The 13,743-nt window shown below is 40.4% G+C and overlaps 1 protein-coding gene across 10 annotated transcripts in view; it reads left to right on the top strand.

Annotated features, from left to right (window-relative positions):
- LOC139973478 (sister chromatid cohesion protein DCC1-like) overlaps window positions 1-13,743 on the top strand; it is a 48,360-nt gene that overhangs the window by 21,366 nt on the left and 13,251 nt on the right. For all 10 annotated transcript variants that reach the window (XM_071980192.1, XM_071980191.1, XM_071980189.1 and 7 more), the window contains exon 7: window positions 1,029-1,114. In XM_071980192.1, coding sequence (XP_071836293.1) covers window positions 1,029-1,114 — 86 coding nt within the window. The remainder of the gene's footprint in view (window positions 1-1,028; window positions 1,115-13,743) is intronic.

Here is a 13,743-nt window from a genome sequence, read left to right as displayed (position 1 = left end):
AGCTGTCATACTGCTGTTTGTTTGTTAGTACTGCAGTAACTCCCTGGGAGTATTGACACTGGTTTATAGCTAGTACTGTAGTAACTCCCTGGGAGTATTGACACTCTGGTTTATAGCTAGTACCAGAAACTCTCTGGGAGTATTGACACTCTGGTTTATAGCTAGTACAGTAACTCCCTGGGATTGTTGATACTCTGGTTTATAGCTAGTACCAGTAACTCCCTGGGAGTATTGATACTCTGGTTTATAGCTAGTACAGTAACTCCCTGGGAGTATTGACACTCTGGTTTATAGCTAGTATCAGTAACTCTCTGGGAGTATTGATACTCTCGTTTATAGCTAGTACCAGTAACTCCCTGGGAGTATTGATACTCTGGCTTATAGCTTGTACCAGTAACTCCCTGGGAGTATTGATACTCTGGTTTATAGCTAGTACCAGTAACTCTCTGGGAGTATTGATACTCTGGCTTATAGCTTGTGCCAGTAACTCCCTGGGAGTATTGATACTCTGGTTTATAGCTAGTACCAGTAACTCCCTGGGAGTATTGACACTCTGGTTTATAGCTTGTACCAGTAACTCTCTGGGAGTATTGATACTCTGGTTTATAGCTATTACCAGTAACTCTCTGGGAGTATTGATACTCTGGCTTATAGCTTGTACCAGTAACTCTCTGGGAGTATTGACACTCTGGTTTATAGCCAGTACAGTACCTGCCATGTATCCATATTGTCATGCAGACACTATTAAGTTCTTACCTCATACATTGTACATTTATTTCTATAATTTTGAATAGTGAACTAAGGCGTGTTTACCTTCTCCACTAACAAACATGGTCTGTATGTATTGTAGAATTTTAATTACAATTTTGAAGATGTCAAGTGTCAAAACAGGTGGTAGCCTAGGTAAGGTGCAAAAAGACATGGCACAGACAATCATTGATACGGTTAGTAACTTTAGCTGGACACAAACATGCTAAATTTAAACAATTAACACTTAAAATTAGTGAATGCATGATTTTATCTTGCAGAGGCTGAAGGCATCACAACATACAGGATGAGAGAGGACAGTGTATGTAGGATGTATGCAGAAATGTTGTTAAAGCATACTGACAAGGTAGGCCTCTATGTCTGATCTGTAGGATATTTGCAGAAATGTTGTTTAAGCATACTGACAAGGTAGGCCTCTATGTCTGATGTAGGATGTATGCAGAAATGTTGTTAAAGCATACTGACAAGGTAGGCCTCTATGTCTGATCTGTAGGATATTTGCAGAAATGTTGTTTAAGCATACTGACAAGGTAGGCCTCTATGTCTGATGTAGGATGTATGCAGAAATGTTGTTAAAGCATACTGACAAGGTAGGCCTCTATGTCTGATCTGTAGGATATTTGCAGAAATGTTGTTTAAGCATACTGACAAGGTAGGCCTCTATGTCTGATGTAGGATGTATGCAGAAATGTTGTTAAAGCATACTGACAAGGTAGGCCTCTATGTCTGATGTAGGATGTATGCAGAAATGTTGTTAAAGCATACTGACCAGGTAGGCCTCTATGTCTGATGTAGGATGTATGCAGAAATGTTGTTAAAGCATACTGACAAGGTAGGCCTCTATGTCTGATGTAGGATGTATGCAGAAATGTTGTTAAAGCATACTGACCAGGTAGGCCTCTATGACTAATGTAGGATGTTTGCAGAAATGTTGTTAAAGCATACTGACAAGGTAGGCCTCTATGACTGATGTAGGATGTTTGCAGAAATGTTGTTTAAGCATACTGACAAGGTAGGCCTCTATGTCTGATGTAGGATGTATGCAGAAATGTTGTTAAAGCATACTGACAAGGTAGGCCTCTATGTCTGATCTGTAGGATATTTGCAGAAATGTTGTTTAAGCATACTGACAAGGTAGGCCTCTATGTCTGATGTAGGATGTATGCAGAAATGTTGTTAAAGCATACTGACAAGGTAGGCCTCTATGTCTGATGTAGGATGTATGCAGAAATGTTGTTAAAGCATACTGACCAGGTAGGCCTCTATGTCTGATGTAGGATGTATGCAGAAATGTTGTTAAAGCATACTGACAAGGTAGGCCTCTATGTCTGATGTAGGATGTATGCAGAAATGTTGTTAAAGCATACTGACCAGGTAGGCCTCTATGACTAATGTAGGATGTTTGCAGAAATGTTGTTAAAGCATACTGACAAGGTAGGCCTCTATGACTGATGTAGGATGTTTGCAGAAATGTTGTTAAAGCATACTGACAAGGTAGGCCTCTATGTCTGATGTAGGATGTTTGCAGAAATGTTGTTAAAGCATACTGACAAGGTAGGCCTCTATGACTGATGTAGGATGTTTGCAGAAATGTTGTTAAAGCATACTGACCAGGTAGGCCTCTATGACTAATGTAGGATGTTTGCAGAAATGTTGTTAAAGCATACTGACCAGGTAGGCCTCTATGACTAATGTAGGATGTTTGCAGAAATGTTGTTAAAGCATACTGACCAGGTAGGCCTCTATGTCTGATGTAGGATGTATGCAGAAATGTTGTTAAAGCATACTGACAAGGTAGGCCTCTATGACTGATGTAGGATGTTTGCAGAAATGTTGTTAAAGCATACTGACAAGGTAGGCCTCTATGACTAATGTAGGATGTATGCAGAAATGTTGTTAAAGCATACGGACAAGGTAGGCCTCTATGTCTGATGTAGGATGTATGCAGAAATGTTGTTAAAGCATACTGACCAGGTAGGCCTCTATGTCTGATGTAGGATGTATGCACAGTGGCGTAGGAAGGTACTTTTGAGTGGGGGGGCTGAAGACTGATGGCCGGCCTGGGGGAGGGGTCTAAGGGGAGGGGGTGTCCCCCTCCCCTTTGGAATTTTTTGCATTTCCAGGTGGCCTCAGATGCAATTTGTTGCAATATAGCACACTTCAACACCCACTCCATTTTGTAAACTTAATTTTGTATTTTCACCTGGCCTTAGATGCAATTTGGTGCTCCAAATGAGATTTTTTTCTCATTTGGAAATGAAAAAGGGGTTTTCTGACTTGCGGAGCGGGGGGGCGGAATAATACTTCCGCCCCTCCACATTTTTCACTGGGGGGGCTGGCGCCCCCCCAGCCCCCCCGGTTCCTACGCCCTTGTGTATGCAGAAATGTTGTTAAAGCATACTGACAAGGTAGGCCTCTATGTCTGATGTAGGATGTATGCAGAAATGTTGTTAAAGCATACTGACCAGGTAGGCCTCTATGACTAATGTAGGATGTTTGCAGAAATGTTGTTAAAGCATACTGACAAGGTAGGCCTCTATGACTGATGTAGGATGTTTGCAGAAATGTTGTTAAAGCATACTGACAAGGTAGGCCTCTATGACTGATGTAGGATGTATGCAGAAATGTTGTTAAAGCATACTGACCAGGTAGGCCTCTATGTCTGATGTAGGATGTATGCAGAAATGTTGTTAAAGCATACTGACAAGGTAGGCCTCTATGTCTGATGTAGGATGTATGCAGAAATGTTGTTAAAGCATACTGACCAGGTAGGCCTCTATGACTAATGTAGGATGTTTGCAGAAATGTTGTTAAAGCATACTGACAAGGTAGGCCTCTATGACTGATGTAGGATGTTTGCAGAAATGTTGTTAAAGGATACTGACAAGGTAGGCCTCTATGACTGATGTAGGATGTTTGCAGAAATGTTGTTAAAGCATACTGACCAGGTAGGCCTCTATGACTAATGTAGGATGTTTGCAGAAATGTTGTTAAAGCATACTGACCAGGTAGGCCTCTATGACTAATGTAGGATGTTTGCAGAAATGTTGTTAAAGCATACTGACCAGGTAGGCCTCTATGTCTGATGTAGGATGTATGCAGAAATGTTGTTAAAGCATACTGACAAGGTAGGCCTCTATGACTAATGTAGGATGTTTGCAGAAATGTTGTTAAAGCATACTGACCAGGTAGGCCTCTATGTCTGATGTAGGATGTATGCAGAAATGTTGTTAAAGCATACTGACAAGGTAGGCCTCTATGACTGATGTAGGATGTTTGCAGAAATGTTGTTAAAGCATACTGACAAGGTAGGCCTCTATGTCTGATGTAGGATGTATGCAGAAATGTTGTTAAAGCATACTGACAAGGTAGGCCTCTATGTCTGATGTAGGATGTATGAAGAAATGTTGTTAAAGCATACTGACCAGGTAGGCCTCTATGTCTGATGTAGGATGTATGCAGAAATGTTGTTAAGGCAAACTGACAAGGTAGGCCTCTATGTCTGATGTAGGATGTATGAAGAAATGTTGTTAAAGCATACTGACCAGGTAGGCCTCTATGTCTGATGTAGGATGTATGAAGAAATGTTGTTAAAACATACTGACCAGGTAGGCCTCTATGACTGATGTAGGATGTTTGCAGAAATGTTGTTAAAGCATACTGACAAGGTAGGCCTCTATGACTGATGTAGGATGTTTGCAGAAATGTTGTTAAAGCATACTGACCAGGTAGGCCTCTATGTCTGATGTAGGATGTATACAGAAATGTTGTTAAAGCATACTGACAAGGTAGGCCTCTATGACTGATGTAGGATGTTTGCAGAAATGTTGTTAAAGCATACTGACAAGGTAGGCCTCTATGACTGATGTAGGATGTTTGCAGAAATGTTGTTAAAGCATACTAACAAGCTAGGCCTCTATGACTGATGTAGGATGTTTGCAGAAATGTTGTTAAAGCATACTGACAAGGTAGGCCTCTATGACTGATGTAGGATGTTTGCAGAAATGTTGTTAAAGCATACTGACAAGCTAGGCCTCTATGTCTGATGTAGGATGTTTGAAGAAATGTTGTTAAAGCATACTGACAAGGTAGGCCTCTATGACTGATGTAGGATGTTTGCAGAAATGTTGTTAAAGCATACTGACAAGGTAGGCCTCTATGACTGATGTAGGATGTATGCAGAAATGTTGTTAAAGCATACTGACAAGCTAGGCCTCTATGTCTGATGTAGGATGTATGCAGAAATGTTGTTAAAGCATACTGACAAGGTAGGCCTCTATGACTGATGTAGGATGTTTGCAGAAATGTTGTTAAAGCATACTGACAAGCTAGGCCTCTATGTCTGATGTAGGATGTATACAGAAATGTTGTTAAAGCATACTGACCAGGTAGGCCTCTATGACTAATGTAGGATGTATGCAGAAATGTTGTTAAAGCATACTGACAAGCTAGGCCTCTATGTCTGATGTAGGATGTTTGCAGAAATGTTGTTAAAGCATACTGACAAGGTAGGCCTCTATGTCTGATGTAGGATGTATGCAGAAATGTTGTTAAAGCATACTGACAAGGTAGGCCTCTATGACTGATGTAGGATGTTTGCAGAAATGTTGTTAAAGCATACTGACAATGTAGGCCTCTATGTCTGATGTAGGATGTATGAAGAAATGTTGTTAAAGCATACTGACAAACTAGGCCTCTATGTCTGATGTAGGATGTTTGAAGAAATGTTGTTAAAGCGTACTGACCAGGTAGGCCTCTATGTCTGATGTAGGATGTTTGAAGAAATGTTGTTAAAGCATACTGACAAGGTAGGCCTCTATGTCTGATGTAGGATGTATACAGAAATGTTGTTAAAGCATACTGACCAGGTAGGCCTCTATGACTGATGTAGGATGTTTGCAGAAATGTTGTTAAAGCATACTGACAAGGTAGGCCTCTATGACTGATGTAGGATGTTTGCAGAAATGTTGTTAAAGCATACTGACAAGGTAGGCCTCTATGTCTGATGTAGGATGTATGCAGAAATGTTGTTAAAGCAAACTGACAAGGTAGGCCTCTATGACTGATGTAGGATGTTTGCAGAAATGTTGTTAAAGCATACTGACAAGGTAGGCCTCTATGACTGATGTAGGATGTTTGCAGAAATGTTGTTAAATCATACTGACAAGGTAGGCCTCTATGACTGATGTAGGATGTTTGCAGAAATGTTGTTAAAGCATACTGACAAGGTAGGCCTCTATGACTGATGTAGGATGTTTGCAGAAATGTTGTTAAAGCATACTGACAAGGTAGGCCTCTATGACTGATGTAGGATGTTTGCAGAAATGTTGTTAAAGCATACTGACAAGGTAGGCCTCTATGACTGATGTAGGATGTTTGCAGAAATGTTGTTAAAGCATACTGACAAGGTAGGCCTCTATGACTGATGTAGGATGTTTGCAGAAATGTTGTTAAAGCATACTGACAAGCTAGGCCTCTATGTCTGATGTAGGATGTATGAAGAAATGTTGTTAAAGCATACTGACAAGGTAGGCCTCTATGACTAATGTAGGATGTTTGCAGAAATGTTGTTAAAGCATACTGACAAGGTAGGCCTCTATGACTGATGTAGGATGTTTGCAGAAATGTTGTTAAAGCATACTGACAAGCTAGGCCTCTATGTCTGATGTAGGATGTATGAAGAAATGTTGTTAAAGCATACTGACAATGTAGGCCTCTATGTCTGATGTAGGATGTATGAAGAAATGTTGTTAAAGCATACTGACAAGCTAGGCCTCTATGTCTGATGTAGGATGTATACAGAAATGTTGTTAAAGCATACTGACAAGGTAGGCCTCTATGTCTGATGTAGGATGTTTGCAGAAATGTTGTTAAAGCATACTGACAAGGTAGGCCTCTATGACTGATGTAGGATGTTTGCAGAAATGTTGTTAAAGCATACTGACAAGCTAGGCCTCTATGTCTGATGTAGGATGTATGAAGAAATGTTGTTAAAGCATACTGACAAGGTAGGCCTCTATGACTAATGTAGGATGTTTGCAGAAATGTTGTTAAAGCATACTGACAAGGTAGGCCTCTATGACTGATGTAGGATGTTTGCAGAAATGTTGTTAAAGCATACTGACCAGGTAGGCCTCTATGTCTGATGTAGGATGTATGCAGAAATGTTGTTAAAGCATACTGACAAGCTAGGCCTCTATGACTGATGTAGGATGTTTGCAGAAATGTTGTTAAAGCATACTGACAAGGTAGGCCTCTATGACTAATGTAGGATGTATGCAGAAATGTTGTTAAAGCATACGGACAAGGTAGGCCTCTATGTCTGATGTAGGATGTATGCAGAAATGTTGTTAAAGCATACTGACCAGGTAGGCCTCTATGTCTGATGTAGGATGTATGCACAGTGGCGTAGGAAGGTACTTTTGAGTGGGGGGGCTGAAGACTGATGGCCGGCCTGGGGGAGGGGTCTAAGGGGAGGGGGTGTCCCCCTCCCCTTTGGAATTTTTTGCATTTCCAGGTGGCCTCAGATGCAATTTGTTGCAATATAGCACACTTCAACACCCACTCCATTTTGTAAACTTAATTTTGTATTTTCACCTGGCCTTAGATGCAATTTGGTGCTCCAAATGAGATTTTTTTCTCATTTGGAAATGAAAAAGGGGTTTTCTGACTTGCGGAGCGGGGGGGCGGAATGATACTTCCGCCCCTCCACATTTTTCACTGGGGGGGCTGGCGCCCCCCCAGCCCCCCCGGTTCCTACGCCCTTGTGTATGCAGAAATGTTGTTAAAGCATACTGACAAGGTAGGCCTCTATGTCTGATGTAGGATGTATGCAGAAATGTTGTTAAAGCATACTGACCAGGTAGGCCTCTATGACTAATGTAGGATGTTTGCAGAAATGTTGTTAAAGCATACTGACAAGGTAGGCCTCTATGACTGATGTAGGATGTTTGCAGAAATGTTGTTAAAGCATACTGACAAGGTAGGCCTCTATGACTGATGTAGGATGTATGCAGAAATGTTGTTAAAGCATACTGACCAGGTAGGCCTCTATGTCTGATGTAGGATGTATGCAGAAATGTTGTTAAAGCATACTGACAAGGTAGGCCTCTATGTCTGATGTAGGATGTATGCAGAAATGTTGTTAAAGCATACTGACCAGGTAGGCCTCTATGACTAATGTAGGATGTTTGCAGAAATGTTGTTAAAGCATACTGACAAGGTAGGCCTCTATGACTGATGTAGGATGTTTGCAGAAATGTTGTTAAAGGATACTGACAAGGTAGGCCTCTATGACTGATGTAGGATGTTTGCAGAAATGTTGTTAAAGCATACTGACCAGGTAGGCCTCTATGACTAATGTAGGATGTTTGCAGAAATGTTGTTAAAGCATACTGACCAGGTAGGCCTCTATGACTAATGTAGGATGTTTGCAGAAATGTTGTTAAAGCATACTGACCAGGTAGGCCTCTATGTCTGATGTAGGATGTATGCAGAAATGTTGTTAAAGCATACTGACAAGGTAGGCCTCTATGACTAATGTAGGATGTTTGCAGAAATGTTGTTAAAGCATACTGACCAGGTAGGCCTCTATGTCTGATGTAGGATGTATGCAGAAATGTTGTTAAAGCATACTGACAAGGTAGGCCTCTATGACTGATGTAGGATGTTTGCAGAAATGTTGTTAAAGCATACTGACAAGGTAGGCCTCTATGTCTGATGTAGGATGTATGCAGAAATGTTGTTAAAGCATACTGACAAGGTAGGCCTCTATGTCTGATGTAGGATGTATGAAGAAATGTTGTTAAAGCATACTGACCAGGTAGGCCTCTATGTCTGATGTAGGATGTATGCAGAAATGTTGTTAAGGCAAACTGACAAGGTAGGCCTCTATGTCTGATGTAGGATGTATGAAGAAATGTTGTTAAAGCATACTGACCAGGTAGGCCTCTATGTCTGATGTAGGATGTATGAAGAAATGTTGTTAAAACATACTGACCAGGTAGGCCTCTATGACTGATGTAGGATGTTTGCAGAAATGTTGTTAAAGCATACTGACAAGGTAGGCCTCTATGACTGATGTAGGATGTTTGCAGAAATGTTGTTAAAGCATACTGACCAGGTAGGCCTCTATGTCTGATGTAGGATGTATACAGAAATGTTGTTAAAGCATACTGACAAGGTAGGCCTCTATGACTGATGTAGGATGTTTGCAGAAATGTTGTTAAAGCATACTGACAAGGTAGGCCTCTATGACTGATGTAGGATGTTTGCAGAAATGTTGTTAAAGCATACTAACAAGCTAGGCCTCTATGACTGATGTAGGATGTTTGCAGAAATGTTGTTAAAGCATACTGACAAGGTAGGCCTCTATGACTGATGTAGGATGTTTGCAGAAATGTTGTTAAAGCATACTGACAAGCTAGGCCTCTATGTCTGATGTAGGATGTTTGAAGAAATGTTGTTAAAGCATACTGACAAGGTAGGCCTCTATGACTGATGTAGGATGTTTGCAGAAATGTTGTTAAAGCATACTGACAAGGTAGGCCTCTATGACTGATGTAGGATGTATGCAGAAATGTTGTTAAAGCATACTGACAAGCTAGGCCTCTATGTCTGATGTAGGATGTATGCAGAAATGTTGTTAAAGCATACTGACAAGGTAGGCCTCTATGACTGATGTAGGATGTTTGCAGAAATGTTGTTAAAGCATACTGACAAGCTAGGCCTCTATGTCTGATGTAGGATGTATACAGAAATGTTGTTAAAGCATACTGACCAGGTAGGCCTCTATGACTAATGTAGGATGTATGCAGAAATGTTGTTAAAGCATACTGACAAGCTAGGCCTCTATGTCTGATGTAGGATGTTTGCAGAAATGTTGTTAAAGCATACTGACAAGGTAGGCCTCTATGTCTGATGTAGGATGTATGCAGAAATGTTGTTAAAGCATACTGACAAGGTAGGCCTCTATGACTGATGTAGGATGTTTGCAGAAATGTTGTTAAAGCATACTGACAATGTAGGCCTCTATGTCTGATGTAGGATGTATGAAGAAATGTTGTTAAAGCATACTGACAAACTAGGCCTCTATGTCTGATGTAGGATGTTTGAAGAAATGTTGTTAAAGCGTACTGACCAGGTAGGCCTCTATGTCTGATGTAGGATGTTTGAAGAAATGTTGTTAAAGCATACTGACAAGGTAGGCCTCTATGTCTGATGTAGGATGTATACAGAAATGTTGTTAAAGCATACTGACCAGGTAGGCCTCTATGACTGATGTAGGATGTTTGCAGAAATGTTGTTAAAGCATACTGACAAGGTAGGCCTCTATGACTGATGTAGGATGTTTGCAGAAATGTTGTTAAAGCATACTGACAAGGTAGGCCTCTATGTCTGATGTAGGATGTATGCAGAAATGTTGTTAAAGCAAACTGACAAGGTAGGCCTCTATGACTGATGTAGGATGTTTGCAGAAATGTTGTTAAAGCATACTGACAAGGTAGGCCTCTATGACTGATGTAGGATGTTTGCAGAAATGTTGTTAAATCATACTGACAAGGTAGGCCTCTATGACTGATGTAGGATGTTTGCAGAAATGTTGTTAAAGCATACTGACAAGGTAGGCCTCTATGACTGATGTAGGATGTTTGCAGAAATGTTGTTAAAGCATACTGACAAGGTAGGCCTCTATGACTGATGTAGGATGTTTGCAGAAATGTTGTTAAAGCATACTGACAAGGTAGGCCTCTATGACTGATGTAGGATGTTTGCAGAAATGTTGTTAAAGCATACTGACAAGGTAGGCCTCTATGACTGATGTAGGATGTTTGCAGAAATGTTGTTAAAGCATACTGACAAGCTAGGCCTCTATGTCTGATGTAGGATGTATGAAGAAATGTTGTTAAAGCATACTGACAAGGTAGGCCTCTATGACTAATGTAGGATGTTTGCAGAAATGTTGTTAAAGCATACTGACAAGGTAGGCCTCTATGACTGATGTAGGATGTTTGCAGAAATGTTGTTAAAGCATACTGACAAGCTAGGCCTCTATGTCTGATGTAGGATGTATGAAGAAATGTTGTTAAAGCATACTGACAATGTAGGCCTCTATGTCTGATGTAGGATGTATGAAGAAATGTTGTTAAAGCATACTGACAAGCTAGGCCTCTATGTCTGATGTAGGATGTATACAGAAATGTTGTTAAAGCATACTGACAAGGTAGGCCTCTATGTCTGATGTAGGATGTTTGCAGAAATGTTGTTAAAGCATACTGACAAGGTAGGCCTCTATGACTGATGTAGGATGTTTGCAGAAATGTTGTTAAAGCATACTGACAAGCTAGGCCTCTATGTCTGATGTAGGATGTATGAAGAAATGTTGTTAAAGCATACTGACAAGGTAGGCCTCTATGACTAATGTAGGATGTTTGCAGAAATGTTGTTAAAGCATACTGACAAGGTAGGCCTCTATGACTGATGTAGGATGTTTGCAGAAATGTTGTTAAAGCATACTGACAAGCTAGGCCTCTATGTCTGATGTAGGATGTATGCAGAAATGTTGTTAAAGCATACTGACAAGCTAGGCCTCTATGACTGATGTAGGATGTATGCAGAAATGTTGTTAAAGCATACTGACCAGGTAGGCCTCTATGTCTGATGTAGGATGTATGCAGAAATGTTGTTAAAGCATACTGACAAGGTAGGCCTCTATGACTGATGTAGGATGTTTGCAGAAATGTTGTTAAAGCATACTGACAAGCTAGGCCTCTATGTCTGATGTAGGATGTATGAAGAAATGTTGTTAAAGCATACTGACAAGGTAGGCCTCTATGACTAATGTAGGATGTTTGCAGAAATGTTGTTAAAGCATACTGACAAGGTAGGCCTCTATGACTGATGTAGGATGTTTGCAGAAATGTTGTTAAAGCATACTGACCAGGTAGGCCTCTATGTCTGATGTAGGATGTATTAAGAAATGTTGTTAAAGCATACTGACAATGTAGGCCTCTATGTCTGATGTAGGATGTATGAAGAAATGTTGTTAAAGCATACTGACAAGGTAGGCCTCTATGACTGATGTAGGATGTTTGCAGAAATGTTGTTAAAGCATACTGACCAGGTAGGCCTCTATGTCTGATGTAGGATGTTTGAAGAAATGTTGTTAAAGCATACTGACCAGGTAGGCCTCTATGACTGATGTAGGATGTATACAGAAATGTTGTTAAAGCATACTGACAAGCTAGGCCTCTATGTCTGATGTAGGATGTATGAAGAAATGTTGTTAAAGCATACTGACAAGCTAGGCCTCTATGTCTGATGTAGGATGTATGCAGAAATGTTGTTAAAGCATACTGACAAGGTAGGCCTCTATGACTGATGTAGGATGTTTGCAGAAATGTTGTTAGAGCATACTGACAAGGTAGGCCTCTATGACTAATGTAGGATGTTTGCAGAAATGTTGTTAAAGCATACTGACAAGCTAGGCCTCTATGTCTGATGTAGGATGTATGAAGAAATGTTGTTAAAGCATACTGACAAGGTAGGCCTCTATGACTAATGTAGGATGTTTGCAGAAATGTTGTTTAAGCATACTGACAAGGTAGGCCTCTATGACTGATGTAGGATGTATGAAGAAATGTTGTTAAAGCATACTGACAAGGTAGGCCTCTATGTCTGATGTAGGATGTTTGAAGAAATGTTGTTAAAGCATACTGACAAGCTAGGCCTCTATGACTGATGTAGGATGTATGCAGAAATGTTGTTAAAGCATACTGACCAGGTAGGCCTCTATGACTGATGTAGGATGTATACAGAAATGTTGTTAAAGCATACTGACAAGGTAGGCCTCTATGACTGATGTAGGATGTTTGCAGAAATGTTGTTAAAGCATACTGACAAGGTAGGCCTCTATGTCTGATGTAGGATGTATGCAGAAATGTTGTTAAAGCATACTGACAAGGTAGGCCTCTATGTCTGATGTAGGATGTATGCAGAAATGTTGTTAAAGCATACTGACAAGGTAGGCCTCTATGACTGATGTAGGATGTTTGCAGAAATGTTGTTAAAGCATACTGACAAGGTAGGCCTCTATGACTAATGTAGGATGTATGCAGAAATGTTGTTAAAGCATACTGACAAGGTAGGCCTCTCTGACTAATGTAGGATGTTTGCAGAAATGTTGTTAAAGCATACTGACAAGGTAGGCCTCTATGACTGATGTAGGATGTTTGCAGAAATGTTGTTAAAGCATACTGACAAGCTAGGCCTCTATGTCTGATGTAGGATGTATGAAGAAATGTTGTTAAAGCATACTGACAAGGTAGGCCTCTATGACTAATGTAGGATGTTTGCAGAAATGTTGTTTAAGCATACTGACAAGGTAGGCCTCTATGACTGATGTAGGATGTTTGCAGAAATGTTGTTAAAGCATACTGACAAGCTAGGCTCTATGTCTGATGTAGGATGTATGAAGAAATGTTGTTAAAGCATACTGCCAAGGTAGGCCTCTATGACTAATGTAGGATGTTTGCAGAAATGTTGTTAAAGCATACTGACCAGGTAGGCCTCTATATCTGATGTAGGATGTATGCAGAAATGTTGTTAAAGCATACTGACAAGGTAGGCCTCTATGTCTGATGTAGGATGTATGCAGAAATGTTGTTAAAGCATACTGACAAGGTAGGCCTCTATGACTAATGTAGGATGTTTGCAGAAATGTTGTTAAAGCATACTGACCAGGTAGGCCTCTATGTCTGATGTAGGATGTATGCAGAAATGTTGTTAAAGCATACTGACAAGGTAGGCCTCTATGTCTGATGTAGGATGTATGCAGAAATGTTGTTAAAGCATACTGACCAGGTAGGCCTCTATGTCTGATGTAGGATGTATGCAGAAATGTTGTTAAAGCATACTGACAAGGTAGGCCTCTATGTCTGATGTAGGATGTTTGCAGAAATGTTGTTAAAGCATACT

This window comes from Apostichopus japonicus, chromosome 9 (genome assembly GCF_037975245.1).
Source record: "Apostichopus japonicus isolate 1M-3 chromosome 9, ASM3797524v1, whole genome shotgun sequence".
NCBI lineage: Eukaryota > Metazoa > Echinodermata > Holothuroidea > Aspidochirotida > Stichopodidae > Apostichopus > Apostichopus japonicus.
Note: the sequence above shows the minus strand (reverse complement) of the source record. Positions and strands in the feature narration are given on the sequence as shown.